General features: G+C 44.6%; 1 protein-coding gene across 2 annotated transcripts in view; it reads left to right on the top strand.

Annotated features, from left to right (window-relative positions):
* Positions 1-17,942, top strand: part of MAMLD1 (mastermind like domain containing 1) — a 259,349-nt gene that overhangs the window by 230,361 nt on the left and 11,046 nt on the right. The window contains exons 3-4 of one of the 2 annotated variants that reach the window (XM_063937385.1): positions 3,168-3,320; positions 17,624-17,761. In XM_063937385.1, coding sequence (XP_063793455.1) covers positions 3,168-3,320; positions 17,624-17,761 — 291 coding nt within the window. The remainder of the gene's footprint in view (positions 1-3,167; positions 3,321-17,623; positions 17,762-17,942) is intronic. The other variant, XM_063937386.1, reaches the window with a different exon arrangement.

Raw genomic sequence — 17,942 nt, 5'->3', positions numbered from 1 at the left:
CCACAGATTTATTTATTTTTTACATTTTGGGGGGGTAGGGGCCCTGTCTATTTTGTCAGTCCCGGGCCCCACAATTTCTGAAACTACCTTAATTTGACTAATGGCAGCACCAATCATGTGCGCACTCATCAGAAGGCCACAGTAATTGGTCTCCATAATTTGTCCAGTTTGGCTACCCACGTATAGATGCAGGTGCCTGGGATCAGGAGTCAGTACCACATATGGGCACTTTAACTGGGAGAATTTGTAGTATAAGTCTTTCATTGTTCATATATTTTAAAAATAAAATATGCCATGATTTGAGTGAAGTTTCTGCTGTAGGTAATGTATTTTATTCCCATCATTTCCCTCCTGCTTTTTCTTTTTAAATCATTTACACCCTGTTAAGATTCTTTCTGCCGGCTCAGCTAAGTTGAATCCCTTTTCTAGTCGTGAGCCTTCATATTAGGTACTCTTATCATTGTTACTTACACGTTCTAGAGGAAGAAAATGTTTTACAGAGGACCCACTAAATCAACTTGTGTAGGAGGCAAAACTGACTCGCATCACAGATTCTAGTTCCAGCAAGGTCGTGTAGGCTAGATGGGAATGTTCAGACAAGACTATAAAGCCTTTATTTCATTTAGTGGCAGAATTAAGTGATTGAGCCCCTGGCTTCTGCTTCCAGGGAGAATACACAACGTACTGCTTTCTTATAAAAGTACTACAAGCTATTTTGTGCACTTGACCTGTAAATTGCCCGTAACAAAACAATTGTAGTATCATACACCTGTGCATTGTATGTCTGTGTGCTCCTCTTTGATCAGTGTTTACAATGGGTTAATAGAGATTGATCCTTGTGAAGGGGTTCATGTGTTAGTCCAGATGTATTGTCTAAACTATTTCTAAAGGATAAATGGTATGCACTACACCACTGTGTCACCTCCAGTTAGAATGAACACTGTAACGTGCCGTTTTCATGACTGTACAATACCCATGTGTATGCCTTGTCTGAGCTTCGGTCAGCAGCATATTTTTGATAAGGCATAGTTGGCTTGTGCCTAAGGGTGGCAGAGGCTGGGAGGGAGTTCTTTTACTGCACAGGGAGAATGTGTAGTTTGGGTTTGCCGATTAAATAAAATACACTTTAGGCAGTAATAAAAGTCAAACAATGTACTAGATTTACATGGGGTGGGGAAACATTGTACCAGCAGTGTAGGGGTGGCTTTCCTGAGTAATAGGATGAGAAGAGGATGAATGGTGCAGCGGGTTTGGCAGTACTGACAGTACTGGACTTATGGTTATACAGGCGTTGCTTGCTAATACTACCACTGTCTTTTCTCCTGTTGCAGCTACTAACACTGTCCTCCAAATGACTGTATATGTGTAAAGTTTTTCCTGCATGAGAACATGCAATGTTACAATGTGTATTTTATAAATGTAAATAAGCAGCAAAAAGTCTCTTTGCTGAATATCTTTGTCCATGTGTTTAGCATTATATATAGAAAAACATATTTAACCCTCAAATCAGTACTGGAAGGCATTGTATGCTCTATTTTTTATAATCCTTATTCAGAGCTGCATGAGATCCATCTAATCAGGTCAGTCATGCTTTCATGCATTTAGCCATATTATTTCATGGGAGACCATGTATAAGAGCCAGCTCTGTAGATGCTTGAGCACCCCAATACTTGTGCCACTATGCAATGTGTTTTTCAGTCATGTTGTTGATGTAATGTGAGCACCCCCAATCATAAAAAAAAATTAAATTACCTGAACATACCTACCATCTTCTCTCTGGTGCACAGCTTGATCCTTGCACGCACATCCAGCACGCGTTAAAAAAAATCCCTAAAAAAATCCAGCACTCATGTGCACAGCATCTATTCTCCGATTGCTCTGCTAAGCGGAACAGCAGGTGAAAGAGAGCCTCCCAACCTACCCCCCACCACCAGCACCATCACCACACACACACACCATGGGACACTGCGGCTTAGTGTCCCATAGTGCTAGAGGGGGAGGGGTTTTTACTGGTGGAACAGTGCACAAAAAGTCACATACCAAACACAAATGACACGTTATTCATAGATGGATGATTGATTACTGTGGAAAAGCAGACATTTTCATATTAAGTACTATTTTTGTGCCTTTTCTTGTTGTCACAGTCCATCCAGCACTCTCCATGTATGCCGTGTGCACTTACCCTCCATGAATGCCGCGTGCACTTGCTCGCCATGAATGCCGCGTGCACTTGCTCGCCATGAATGCCGCGTGCACTTGCTCGCCATGAATGCCGCGTGCGCTTGCTCGCCATGAATGCCGCGTGCACTTCTCTTTTGGGCTCAGAATAGCACTTGGATCTACCATACCACAGACCCATACAGTATCGCATGCAGTTTTAAAGGTCAATTCAAATACATGTGAAAGAGTCGAGTTGCAATTGCAATGGTGTAGCAACAGCAGCTGAACTTGCTCCCCCTCACAGCCCAATCTCTCCCTGGACTAGCCCTATGAGGCTGTGAACAAAAAGGAGTTGAGTCCGGAGCTACCATAACTTGCCCGGACAAGTTAAGTGAATCAATCCCTAAGGGTGCACAGGAGTGGGTGGTTTTGAATGCATCTAATTTGGGATTCAGTATGATATCCCGGCGGTCAGCAGAACGACATTGGGAAACCGATAGCCAGAATACTGGCGGCGAGTGCAGCGTGTCCACTCGCAGGCTGCTTCGCTCCGGGCCTGGTGGCGACCTTAGGTCGCCACAGGGTTATATACCTCCTCGGGGGGTGGCGCGAACCACCACCCAAGTGGGGATTCTGGGCGGCGGTTGGTATTTCACCAAGCGTAGGGATTCCAGCATCGGTATCCTGACCGCCGGGATCCCGACAGCCAGCAACTTGATTGCCTCACCTAATTTGTGCTGTATTTACTGTTTTTATTATTCTAATACTTATTGAGCTAGGCATAGTGGGCGATGGTCCCTATACAACAGGATCTGTCCGTGTACATAACTATACTTCTAGTTAGATGTGTGAACTCTTCCCAGAAGAATTTGACAGAAGCCTTGTATCATTACTCTGTGCTTTTGTGAGGGATCCGGCTTCTTTCACTACATAACTCACATCTATGGCTTCCTGTTTCTTCCATTACCCCCCTAAAATACTTATTATTATTATCATCCTTTATATAGCTGCAACCTATTCCGCAGTGCTGTACAGACAGAAGTACTTTGTGCTGCTGTGAACTTTCTGATGATGTGATTGGCTACAGGGTGTCCTGTCCTCACCCGCTGCAAATGTGGGAACATCCGGATAAGCAGGAGATGGAGAGTGATAACAAAAAGGTACCCTAACTGTAATCAAATGCACCATAAAACACATGGTAACCACATTTCACATTGTAACATCCGTGTGCATAGACTGTTATTTTTCATAGTGGGGTAGTGAGCTACATCCCCAGCTTAGCAAGCACCCTGTTCAGTGCGCCATAAGGGCTTAGTCATCATTCGTTGAGAAATGTTGAAGGCATAACAAGGCCACTCTTACATGTCCCTCTTTTCTTGGCTATTTTCTTGCAGCAGATATCTGACTAACAGCACAGTTTTGTTTAGTGGATAGAACTTTCCCTGCCAGGTGTGAGAATCTTCTCATGGCTCCCATCAAAGGCTTTCTGCTTTGTTGTGTGCAGTTGGATGTGCCAAGCGCCACAAGGACAGAATAAAGACAAACTTAAAAGAGCTTCTTCACAATAGCATCTACTCATGGATCACTTACAGCCTTCAAATAAAGCCTCGCGTAACTGACAGCCCCCGAGATAAACTCGGAAACCTGAGCTTGATACTATTTTCACATAGCTGTATATCAAGAAAAAGGAGGAAAGATGGAATAAATCTAAGGCTACATTATGGCTCCTTTTATCAGAGTTCATATATCAGGATTAGAAGAAAAGGAAAAACACAGAATGAATCGCCATGAAACTCAAATAAATTGGTTTCAGACCACAGACTTAAATTAGACGTGACTCAAGTCTACAGAGCTTTGTGCACAAAGCTTGAGGGGGGGGGGGGGGGGGGGGGTGCACTGTAGTGACCTGGAGCAGACTCATTGCTTCAGTACATACATCATCATCAGTTACAGTAACTCTGCAGGACTACTGTAATGATATAATGACAGCCTGAGCCTTTTAGTGAATAAGTGTATTTATGTTTGGTAGTTCTTCATTAAGTTCCTACAAGCCGATCATTGCAACATATTGGAAAAGAATAGTTTGTTTACTGATGATGAATAGGGATATGGATGGGCAAATGTAATAATTAATCCTAGTCGTAGTTTCTGACTAGTAGGAAGTATCCATGGGGGCAAAGTGGTACTTGTGTTAGTCTGTACAAAAGCAGATGTGACATGGCAATAAGACAGCTTTATCTATAACTTTCTTAGAGATACTGCCTTACAAACCAGTTTTTCTCTTAGAGCTTCAGCCACCACAACAGTATTACATAATAGCAGTGGTGGCTGACCCCCCCCCCCCCCAAAAAAAAAAAAAGAGGAAGAAAAAAAAAACGCCACCTCAGCTCATGTTAGTGAGCCAGATGTAGTCTATGGGGTATATGCAATTGCCGGCGAATCGCGGCAATTTTTTGCCCGTTTTTTAATTCGACACAATTCGACCGTCGAATTCCGGCAAGTGGGTGCCGGAATTCAACATATTCAATAAAAAACGGTTTCGACAGTCCTGCTGTCGAAAAACGGCCGATTTGACGGATTTTGATTAGACTTGCAAAAATTAAAAAAAAACGGGAAAAACCACGAAAAAAAATTGCGTAGGGTCCCCCCTCCTAAGCATAACCAGCCTCTGCTCTTCGAGCCGGTCCTGGTTCTAAAAATCCGGGGGAAAAACTGACAGGGGATCCCCTGTATTTTTAAAACCAGCACCGGGCTCTGCGCCTGGTGCTGGTGCAAAAAATACGGGGACAAAAAGCGTAGGGGTCCCCCGTATTTTTTACACCAGCATCGGGCTCCACTAGCTGGACAGATAATGCCACAGCCGGGGGGTCACTTTTATACAGCGCCCTGCGGCCGTGGCATTAAATATCCAACTAGTCACCCCTGGCCGGGGTACCCTGGGGGAGTGGGGACCCCTTCAATCAAGGGGTCTTCCCCCAGCCACCCAAGGGCCAGGGGTGAAGCCCGAGGCTGTCCCCCCCCATCCAAGGGCTGCGGATGGGGGGCTGATAGCCTTGAGAAAATTGAAAGAATATTGTGTTTTCCAGTAGTACTACAAGTCCGAGCAAGCCTCCCCCGCAAGCTGGTACTTGGAGAACCACAAGTACCAGCATGCGGGTGGAAAAACGGGCCCGCTGGTACCTGTAGTTCTACTGGAAAAAAATACCCAAATAAAAACAGGAGACACACACCTTGAAAGTAAAAGTTTATTTCATACATGCCGACACACACATACTTACCTATGTTGACCCGCCGACTGCCACGCCCCCCTCGTCACTGAAGAATCCGGGGTACCTGTGGATAAAATTATACTCACCTGATCCAGTGTCCGGATCTTTTTAAATAATCCTCGTACTTGGCAAAACAACAACCCGGACCAAACGGACTGAAAGGGGTCCCATGTTTACACATGGGACCCCTTTCCACGAATGCCGGGACCCCACGTGACTCCTGTCACAGAGGGTCCCTTCATCCAATCAGCGAGCGCAACGTCGTGGCACTCTGCTGATTGGCTATGCGCGTCTGAGCTGTCAGACAGCGCATCGCAAAGCCTTACCATTATATTCAATGGTGGGAACTTTGCGGTCAGCGGTGAGGTCACCCGCTGTCAGCGGCTGACCGCGGGTAACCCCACCACTGACCGCAAAGTTCCCACCATTGAAACTAATGGAGGGAGCTGTGCGATGCGCTGTCTGCCAGCAGACGCGCATACAGCCAATCAGGAGAGTGCCACGAAGTGGCGCTTCCTGATTGGCTGAAGAGACCTTTCTGTGACAGGAGTCACGGGGGGGTCTCTGCATTCGGGGAAAGGGGTCCCATGTGTAAACATGGGACCCCTTTCAGTCCGCCTGGTCCGGGTGTTCGTTTGTTTTTTTTGCCAAGTATGTGATTGTAATAAAAGACCACAGGACACTGGATCAGGTGAGTATAATTTTATTCACAGGTACACCGTGGATTCTACTTGGACAAGTGGACAGAGGTCGGCGTGTGAACATAGGTAAGTATGCGTGTGTCGACATGTGTGAAATAAAGTTTTACTCTCACGGTGTGCGTGTCCTGTTTTTATTTGGGTATTTTTTTTCCAGTAGAACTACAGGTACCAGCGGGCCCGTTTTTCCACCCGCATGCTGGTACTTGTGGTTCTCCAAGTACCAGCTTGCGGGGAGGCTTGCTGGGACTTGTAGTTCTTCTGGAAAAAACAATATTCTTTCGTTTTTCTCAAGGCTATCAGCCCCCCATCCGCAGCCCTTGGATGGGGGGACAGCCTCGGGCTTCACCCCTGGCCCTTGGGTGGCTGGGGGGGGGACCCCTTGATTGAAGGGGTCCCCACTCCCCCAGGGTACCCCGGCCAGGGGTGACTAGTTGGATATTTAATGCCACGGCCGCAGGGCGCTGTATAAAAGTGACCCCCGGCTGTGGCATTATCTGTCCAGCTAGTGGAGCCCGATGCTGGTGTAAAAAATACGGGGGACCCCTACGCTTTTTGTCCCCCGTATTTTTTGCACCAGCACCAGGCGCAGAGCCCGGTGCTGGTTTTAAAAATACGGGGGATCCCCTGTCAGTTTTCCCCCCGGATTTTTAGAACCAGGACCGGCTCGAAGAGCCCGAGGCTGGTTATGCTTAGGAGGGGGGACCCCACGCAATTTTTTTTCTGATTTTTACCATTCCATTTGAAAAAATAAATAAATAAATATTTTTAAAATTATATAAATAATACTTGTGCCTCCAAAATAGACAAACCAAGTACCTAATCCCTTCTAATATAAATAGATATGCTATTACCAATAAAAAAAACACCAAAAAAAAACATGTTTTTAAATTTTTTTATTAGATTCCGCCACCAAAGTGTGGTGGATTGAAAATGACGAATTTACTGTCTAAAAGCACTGTTGTCGAATTTCCAAACTTCAATTGAATATACTTTTGTCGAATTGCCGCATATGTACCATTGCAGAAATGTCGAATTTGACAAATGTCGAATTTCAAAAAGTCGAATTTGGAAAGTCCGTTTTTTTGACGAAAAGTACTGAATTGCATTGTCGAATTTTTTTTTTTGGCGAAAATGTCCCGTTTTTCGACATTTTCGGGAATTCGACCGCAATTGCATATACCCCTATGACTGTACTGGCTGCACCATGACTGCCAGTGCCTTCCTATTGGAAGTTCTACCTGCCAGTCACTCACACAACAGGCAGTCCCATTGGAGGGTGGTTCCTCCCTCTGGGATTGCCAGTTTGGGCTATCCACCCAGATAGGGGCCGCCGCTGCTTAATTGTATATGAATGTATAATGGGGGAGATGTATCAAGCAGTGTAAAGAGTGGAGATATTGCCATAGTAACCAATCAGCTTTGAGGTAACATTTATCAAGTACTTTCTGTAAGATGACAGGAAGAAGCTTGTTATGGGCAACGTCTCCACTTTTTAGAAAGTTTGATACATCTCCCCCAATGTTGCTTATGCAGATTCTATATTAATATACCCAAAATGTCTGCTGTGTTTTGGACGAGTCAAGAGGGGCAGGGGCACCATTAAAATTGCTGCCTTACTAAGAAAAGTGACTATGCACCTCTATGTGGTTTTAACCAATCAGGAAATAGAACTATCCCTCTTCTCTCTTGCTTTCCCATCTTCTACTCCGTTCAACCCAACCAAATCCCATGGTTTTCTGCCATCCTGATACTTATTTCAGTGTCTGCTGCTGCCGCAGCTATGTTTATATATACTGTTCTTGTCCTATATTATCTTGAGCTATAAATCACTGTTTTCTTGTTTTGCTTATTTGTGTATGTACTCTGTAATTGGGCGCTGCGGATCCCTTGTGGCACTATATAAATAAAAGATTATAATATTAATGCAGGGAATTATACAATCTCACATTATACTATGGGGCCCATTTATCTATGAGTTTTGGCTATTTAAAACTCTTTCCATATGATAAATGGTGCGCCAGCCAATGAGCTCCCAACTTTTACTTTTCAAACCCATGATAGATAGGAGAAGATTAGCTGGAGCACTATTTATCATATGCAATGAGTTTTAAATACTGCAGCCAGGGCCTGATTAAGGGTTCCAACCGTCCTAGGCTAATACAGAAGTGTCCCCCCCCCCCCTTCCCCACCAATTTATTTGCTCACATTTAGCTAAAAATCTGTAACAGGCTCAGGTCTCAGCTTCATTCATATTGCCACTTACCGCACAAGTGGTACTGGCAACGGCGGCAGTAGCATTAATCACAGCCTCGGCTCTCACAGGATCTCCTCTTCCCGGCTTCCCTGCCTTGGTGATATCTGCAATCCCAGCAGGCACCGCTGCTCCCACAGTATACAGCCTTGGCATCGGAGCCAGCCACGGCTCTCACAGGATCTTCTTTTCCCGGCGTCCCTGCCTCGGTGATGCCTGCAATCCCAGCAGGTACCGCTGCTCCCACAGTTCCCGGGGGAGATCTCACAAGACCTTGCTCGGCCCCAACTCTAGCGGCACCAGGAAGTGCTCCCATCCCAGCGCAATCTATTGTGCCAGCGCTGCGCTCCCCCAGGACCTAGTGCTCCAGGCTGCAGCCTTATCAGCCTATTTAGTTAATCAAGCCCTCACTGTAGCTAAACCTTGTTGATAAATGGGCCCCTACGTCATTCCTCTGTTGATATTAATAGCACAATGCATTCTAAATAATTTACTTATTACATTACCATCAACATACACCACTGAACACTGACTCCTTAAGCTGGGTACACACTAGACCAGTGCCGTAACTAGACATTTTAGTGCTGTGTGCAAGAAACAATATCGGCGCCCCCTATATTTAAAATAGGGCCAGTGCGTGCCATTGGTGTGTGACAAAAATATAGGGGCATGGCTTCATGAGGATGGGGCTTGGCCACACAATAATTCTATTTCATATTACGCTGCACAGTAGTTTCCATTATTCAAATTACGTCACCAAGTAGCTCCACTTACACACAGTATGGCAGATAGAGTTCCCTTTTACACATTACAGCAGGCAGAGTCCCCTTTTACACATTATGGTAGGCAGTGCTCTCTTTTACACATTACGGCAGACAGAGTCCCCTTATACACATTACGGAAAGGTAGAGCCCCCTTTTACACATTACGGCAGGTAGAGCCCCCTTTTACACATTACGGCAGGTAGAGTTCTGTTTTACACATTATGGCAGGTAGAGTCCCGTTTTTACACATTACGGCAGGTAGAGTCCCCTTTTACACAATACAGCAGGCAGAGTCCCCTTTTACACATTATGGCAAGCAGAGCTCCCTTTTACACATTACGGCAGGTAGAGTCCCCTTTTAAACATTATGACAGGTAGAGTCATGAGAGAGAGAAAGAAAGGAGGGAGAGAGATAGAAAGATGGCAAGTAGCAAGACAGAGAGAGTGTTGTGGGAAGGAGACAGAGATGGGTGGGAGGAGAGAGAGGTAGAAGAGGGATAGATATGCTGTGGCTTAATTTACATGAGTGGCAGCAGGCAGCAGCAGCTAGGCTCCAGTACCCGAAGCCTATCCTGAGCACATGGGGTAGAGACACGCACACAGTAACTATGTAATGGTGGCAGCAGTGCACTCACCCGGTAGCAGCAGTGGCGGAGCTGAGCTTCCTCTTCCTGAGAGTGTGGCTGGCATTGGCAGCGTTGGTGGCAGATGTCCCTGTTCAAACGTATTCTCCCGGCATCCCCTGTGTGGTTCCCTGCCGGAACGAGGTGCATTCCCGATCCAGCCTGTATGCTAGAAGGACACTGGGATGCTGCATGAGTGGAGGAGCAGCAGGGAGTAGTGGGGAGGAGCACATGAGGAGACTGAGACTGCTGCCCAGCGCTGCCGGCTATTGTATATCAGCAGCGATGCATCCGGCAGAGAGGACGCAACGCTATGGTTATAAAATGTAGTGGACATCGCTGCAGCTGGTGGCAGCCAATCGGTGTGTATGCAGATGGTGTGCCCACAGCACAAGTGCACTGTGTGCTAAACACCATACGCCTACATTTAGTTATGGCCCCGCACCCCAATAAACATAATATATACATTTATAGAGGACATACTGACTGACACATTGCTCACTAGGGAGATATCAGTATTCAATGCCTCTACTTTCCATAGTTCCCTATAATGACTACGGATGTGGTCATGTCTGGGAGAGTAATGGGGGTGTGGTTACAGTGGGGGTGGGGTTACTCGGTCTGTTCAATCACTGGGGTGAGATCCCGGAGATGTCACAATGCTGCAGCCATCTTGGTGACTCCTGCACACTGTCACATCCTGCCTGGCATCCTCCTGACTCCCCTACACACACTCATATGTCTGGGTGAAACGGGCTTGTAGGGCGGGGTTACAGTAGTGTCACTATGCAGTCACTGGGGTGAGATCCTAGACATGTCACACTGCTGCTGCCTACTTGGTGACCCCTGCACATGGTCCATACTGCCTGGCATCCTCCTGACTCCTCACACACACGCACAAACACATATGGGGGAGGAACTGGGGTGTGGTGATGGGCAGTGGGGGTGGGGTTACAGTAGTCTCTCACTGTGCAGTCACTGGGGAGAGATCCCGAACATGTCACACTGCTGCTGCAGCCTTCTTGGTGACCTCTGCACACCATCACACCCTGCCTGGCATCCTACAGACTCCCCTACACACACTCACATGTGGGGGAGGATCACGGGCGTGGCTCTGTGCATGCGGAATGGGGTAACGGGCGCTCCACCCAGTGGGTTCCATGGTGGCATAATCCGCCCCACCCTGCCATCTTACGCAGCAACAACAGTAACTTACATTACTGTTGTCTCCTTAGCGTCAGCTTAGCCGATGCCTCCGATACCAGGAAGTATCACATCACAACAGCAGGAGGGGCGGCCGAGCACATGGCTGATACATGCTCTGCCTGATCAGCACTGCCGTGGCTGTAATATAGCTGCCTGCAGCAATCATAACATACAAAGTCGGCCGATTAGGATGGATGCAGATGGTGCGCCCACAGGACAAGTGCGCTGTGTGCAAGGCACCATCTGCACACATCTAGTTACGGCCCTGCACTAGACAATAGTGTGTACCTAGCGAAATCGTGTGTGGCAGGCTGTCGGCATTGGCAAGTGCATACGCACATGCTGATGCTGCAAACGATGGCAGGAGAGGGAGGGGCCATGCTACATTCGGACAACGGGATGCCACTGACAATCCATAGGTGCGTGCATCGTCGACGATATAGTGCATACACACTGGACGATATGAAAAAGATGTATTTTTGGAATATTGGAATCGGGCATATCATACAGAATATCATCTAGTGTGTACCCAACATTACACTATCACCCATTTACCGCACTAATATTACTACACACCATATTATATTACATCCCATCCCCTCACATGATATTACACCCCTAAACTGGGATTTTTATTTGGAAAACCGCATATGAAACGTATATCATCTATACTGCCCCAAACATATCACAGACCTCATCTCCAATCCGGTCTTGATCTGTCACTACCCATAGTCTAATCCTCTTTCTCACACACTCCTCTGTGCCACGTTGTGCGGGCGCGTCACTTTTATAATAACAATGTAAATTGTATTTGCTTTAATAGTATCATACTATAGCATGGATGGTGTAATGGTTAGCATTGCTGCCTCAGCACTGAGGTCAAGGGTTTGACTCCCACCATGGCCCTAACTGTGTGGGGTTTGTATATTCTCCCCGTACTTGCGTGGATTTCCTCCGGGTACTCCGGTTTCTTACCATGATCCAAATATATCCTGGTAGGTTAATTGGCTCCCAATAAAAATGAACCCAAGCTGGAGTTTGTGTTCATGTAAATGTGGTAGGGAATATAGACTGTAAGCTCCACTGGGGCAGGGACTGATGTGAATGGGCAAAAATATTCTCTGTAAAGCGCTGCAGAATGTGTGTGCGCTATATAAATAACTGGTAATAAATAAATCATAGTTGTTAATGTAGTTATTTATCACATGGTTGGCTGGGGTTAATCCATTTAACTATTTATTTCTTTATATGTTTATTTATGCATGTTATTTAGTGCGTTGCCTATTCTAAGGTAAGGAAACGTTTTGCAGTCCCAGATGTGCAGTACGATTTAGTGATGTGTAATAAATCCATACTTGGATATAAAAGGTTATGTTTACATTGGCATATCTGTCTTTACGCAGATGTAGGAAACTTTAGTTTTGGCCTCACACCCACAGATTTTTATGTACCTTTAAAGCAATACATGTGCTAGTATGAGCTTGATGCACTGTAATGTTGCAGATCAGGGCTTGCTAACCTGTGGCTCTTGAGAAACTACAAGTCCCAGCATACCCTCCCACCAATCAGCTGCATACTGTGACTTGTAGTTCATAACAGCTGTAGAGACACATGTTGGCCAGGCCTGTTGGAGATTATAGGTTACAAAACCTTTTGGCTATTTTTTTTTTCTTTCTACTAAAATTCCTGAGACCCGTTAGCTGGCTATGGGTCAGCCTCGCTCCAAACCACAGGAGCTTGATACATACAGCTGGCAGTCTGTGTGTGACTGAATGGCTCATCTACTCGCTTACGCAAGCACTGGCACTGAACATTGGGTCTGCTTTAGGCTGTTTTCTATGGTACTCATTTGTAACCCCCTTGTCTGACAAACACTAGTAAATAGTAAAATGAGATGGAAGATTGTGTGTGATTTAAGGCCTCTATATAAAACAACTCATGGATTTGTAATATAACCCATCCTGTAGGTGGTATGTTGTTAGCATCTGCTTTATGTATTAATAGCAATATTTTATTTGCTGTAGGTGGGTATGATATTTGGAATTGGGAAGTCTGCTGAAGGCAGTGGGTGTCAGTGATCGCAGCAAAAACTCAATCCAAATAAATGTAAAAAAAGCGTGAAGGTGACGTTATCCAGATCCCTCTCCTCATCCCTCTAGGTGTGTCCCTTGCCCATTTTCAAACAGGCTGTCTTTGTCAGTGCGAATTGGAAATTTACAAGGGGGCATCAACTTCCTCTCCGTCTGCTTTAAACTTAAGGCAAGGTGAGTGCAGAGAGGATCTTTGCCTGGAACCATTACAGTCATCACAGATACCAGCAGACCAGGAGGGCTTTGCTTATTATTTTAACTTCTTCATCTCTGTTTGAAAGTATATTTTAGTTTAGTTGTACTTTAAACGTCCCTATTTGATCATTTATAGTTTAGACAGTATGTATGCTATTGTAAATATGCAGTAAAAGAGCTTGGAATGACCAGATGGACCAGTTCTTTTCTGCTGTTTTTCTGTAAATCTGACATAGCAGATGTAAATGCGTAATGGTTCTAGAATTGTAGCTGGTTCTCCGTTCCTGGGAGTGACCCGTGTTCCTGAACTTTGTCTTCATGGGGGCTGACATTTTGGGTTTGTTAAAAGTACGCGCCAATCATCACTGTGTGATACAAGCAACGATTTACCTTGGCATGAAACCTTTTCTAATTAAAATACCTATTTACTTATAAAATGTAAATACTCAGACCCATTTTAAAACCTAATTAGCAATGCTAATTGTAAGCCCGTTAACTACAAACGTATTTTGATCTCCCAGTGGGAGGCAGAAGAAATGAAATGGCAACGTAATAATTCTTCCAATGTAAAGAGAATTTCTGATTACAGACAAGGAAAGCGCACTAGTTGTCATATAGAATTGCTGTGATACGTATGCAATCCGGCTGTGTACTGACCACCCAAGAAGACCGTTCTGAAGTTTTTAAATTCCATCTAATACTCTTTCAGTTACAATAACAACTAGCTGTTCTAATGGGTTGCATCTGAATTGCCCTTTAAAGTGACAATTCAATTTATTCCTTGGAAAACGTTAAGAAAATGCTACAGGGTTCACAAACCTCTTATAGCTTGATAACAAAAGCTGTATTTCCAGCTATAACCTGTTAGCAACTGGAAATCCAGCACTTCCCACTAGTGGTGATGCACATATCTGCACATATGCAGGTTCCTTTACTGACATTCATAGATGTCATAAAATGAGGGCATTGCGTTCAAAATATATATTTGCTGACGGGCGAAAGCTTCTGGGAGTTGACAAATAGCCATCTAAACGTATCCATCAATGAGAGAGGGGAACAGACTGACTTGTTCAGCTGCCTACATTTACCACGAATGAGAACGTGGTGGACATTACTGCTACAGAGCCCATTGTTGTGACTTGTAATGAAATCGCCATAAGCAAAACATCAAAATGATTCTTAGTACGTTTAGCGTGTTTCTTTCAATGAGAAGCAGGCTGTCCGCACGCAACATGCTGTGTCTGGGGAAGAAACGAGACAGCAGTAAGGATTTTGGTGGTAGGATCATTGCAGCCTCTTTCATGTGTGTAGAGTATACAAACTGGATCCGTCCTTTTTCAAATATTCCCCCAGAGGCAATCTGTATTATTCAAAGCTTAACTGTGTCTGCGGAATAATAAATAGTATGTGACATGGAGGCAGCAAGCCAGCTGGATATAGGCTATGGTACAATGTTTGCAATAAGTGTCTTATGTTTTAAAGGTGCCATGTTAAACAACACAGGAGGGGAGACTGAGTTCACCTAGCTGCGTATTGGTAAATAAAGTGATTTTAGCTGCTAGTACCTGGCAGGGAATTCGGTCTTTCTGCGGTACATGCTTAAGAGTCCTATTTCAAGTGCAGCCTTTCTGACAGGCATTGCTCCCAGGTTATTATACGTAGTAGATCACTAAAGCCAACATTTATATGCTCTATTATGCTTTTTTTTTTTTTTTTGTAACTCTTCTTTACAAATATATTATCTCATATAACAGTATAAGAATACATTTCTAGAAAATTATACATTTATAGATACTGTTAGAAAGAGCAATCCAAAAATGTTGGGTTTTTTTTCTTTCTTTTTATATCTTTTTTTCCCTTTTGATCAATTTCACATTTTAGGAAACATGAGTCGTCTTCTGTAGTTACAGATTATTTTGCAGCTCCAGGTTGGATCCATCCGAAGCATATTACTTATTTCCTATAAAACACACCTTAATGTGAAAAAACCACCCCCACTTTCCACTGATACCCCACACAATGGTGCTGCAGTCAGCACAGCTGTGAGGTCCGGTTATAGCCATCTACCGTAGGTAACTTTAAAACCGTGTTTAAATTTAAAACAGTGAGGCTTTATGTCATACCTCATATCGGGGCAGTCCTCTCAAATTGGGACGTTTGCAGGGTGGTTCGGCATCTTTCCCCTACAATTGGCAATTTTCTTTGTGTTCTGCTGGGAAATACCGCTCTCATAGCCATTGTGGTACAAAAATAAATAATGTAATCATCCACCCTACCACCACTCTAAGGCCAGCTACTTACTAGAAAAATGTGCAACCAAGCGATCTGATGGGACCCTGCATTGGCAAGTGCATGCATTACAGTGCATGCAAGTGCATACTTACCCGATGCAGGGGAAGATGGCGCAATGTAGGATGATGGCATCATACACGATATCTTCTCGTTGGCTGAGCAGCATGGCCGGCCAGAAAATACTGCATGTGACCACAGGAGCACGCAAGTCACTGGAACACACTACACAGTATGCCTGTTTTTTTGTTTCCCATTTGCCCGGAAACAACTAATCAGCTCGTTATCATTGGTATCCGTTTGGATGGTCGACATGGTCATATGGTCGACACATGAAAATGGTCGGAACATAAAAAGGTCAACATGTTTTTTTGTTTTTTTTTTATTATATTTTTTTACTTTTTTTCATACTTTACCATCCATGTGGACTTTGATTGGGAACGGTAACCTGTGCCGAGCGCAGCTGTAGCGAAGCGAGGCACCTTGCCCGCAGCCGCGAGCCATGCAAGGGGACACAGTACACTAATTGGGGTTCCTGGTCATGTTACAGGGAAAATGGCACCTAAAACAGTTAAAGTCCATGTTGACCTTTTCATGTGTCGACCTGTCCCGTGTCGACCATTTTCATGTGTTGACCATGTCTATGTCGACCTATAGTGACGACCTAATGAATGTACCGTTTTTGGCGGTAATTCAGATCTGTTCGTAGATGTGCTAAATTTCTCAGACATGTGGGGGGACGCCCAGCACAGGGCTAGTCGCCCCGCATGTCTGGCCATACCCCCCCGCAAGAGTGCAAAAGCATCGCACAGTGGCGATGTTTTTGCACCCGCTGAGTAGCTCCCTCCCAGGGCTGCTTCTCACCGCGTCCTGGGCCACAGCGGCTGTGTGTGACCACACGCAGCCGCCACAGCCTGCCCCCGCAACAGTTCAGACACGCCTCCGTTGTCCAGACCGCACGTCGCCAACGGCTTTCTAATGCAATTGGCACGCCCCCTCCTGCCCCGCGACCGCCTCTGCCTGTCAGTCAGGCAGAGGTGATCGCAGCCCTGAGATGCTTTAGCGCGAGCGCACTCCACATAGGGATTCAGACTGTGATCGCTGCCACTGCAGCGATCCAGTCTGAATTAGGCCTTTTGTTCAGTAGTATACTAAAATAAATGTATTTCATGTTTTATATTTATCCAGAAATACTATTTTTTTTAAAATAGATTGTTGTCTCCACTTCTTGCAGTAGGCTTTCTTGTTTAGTGCCAGTGACTTCAGTATGCAAATGAGAGGGAAGTGACATATATTGCATCATAGTGCGAAAATAAAGATGTTTTCTTCAGGAATGGGATTACTATAGAAAATGTCAACACAATGGACCTATATTAAGCTAAATAGATGTGTTTAAAGCATTATGTAACCTATCCTAAGTGTATTACAGTTTGAAATTGAATGTTATTATTAAAGTCATCTTAGGATGTTTAGGTTGATGAATGCTTACGCCAACAATGAAATATTCCACTAGCTCCTCACCTAAAAGCACCTCGGGTTCCTATTTTTTTTTTTCTTTCTTTTTGTATCATGGAGTTATCCAGGCTTCCTTCCTGTCCCTAAACCGGTGTACAGCTTCCTGTTTCCAACAATGCAGACCAACTGGATCCAGCACAGTTGGATTACAGTTCATCTGTTAATTGAGTAATGAAGCTGAAACAAAAGATGTACACACAAGATTAATAAATTGGCGATATACGGACTTTTGACACCGCCCCTATAATTAGGAAAGCAGTGGTCTAATAAAGCAAAATCCTAGAGTAACTTATGGTTCTTCATGGTTATATAGAGTATATTGATACTCGGGCACCTTAGACACTGCAAAATATAGCCTAAAGTTCCAAACAGTCTCTTGTAACTGTAAGAAAAGTATTCATTTAGTGTTCTTTAACACAAAACAAGGAACCGTGTGACTAGAAAGAACCTTAAATGATAGGATATGACCACTGCAAACCATGATGAAATTACAGTTAAGTAATCATTTCTCATCTGATTTATTGTTTTGGGTTGCTTTCCCCCCTCTTCTCTGTTGGCAGGATCCGAATGCTGGAATCGTTCCTAGAATGCAAGAACCAGGCTCCATACCAAGCGCAGGCCCCGGGCCGACTCCTCTCACGGCTAATGGCTACATACGCAATGCAATCTTGAAGGAGCAAATAATGAGGCGGCAGCAGGTTTGTAAAAATCTTTTCTTTTCACCTGATAAAACTTTTTTTTTTTTTTAACGTGTTGGGAAATCCAACTGTCCACCAAAGTAGCATGCAGATGTTGCATTTTAGTATAGAAATAACCAAAAGTGAAACGTTAGCATTAATTAAAAAAAAAAAAAAAACAGATTGTATAAAATAATTAGCT

Source organism: Pseudophryne corroboree, chromosome 8 (genome assembly GCF_028390025.1).
Source record: "Pseudophryne corroboree isolate aPseCor3 chromosome 8, aPseCor3.hap2, whole genome shotgun sequence".
Lineage (NCBI taxonomy): Eukaryota > Metazoa > Chordata > Amphibia > Anura > Myobatrachidae > Pseudophryne > Pseudophryne corroboree.
Note: the sequence above shows the minus strand (reverse complement) of the source record. Positions and strands in the feature narration are given on the sequence as shown.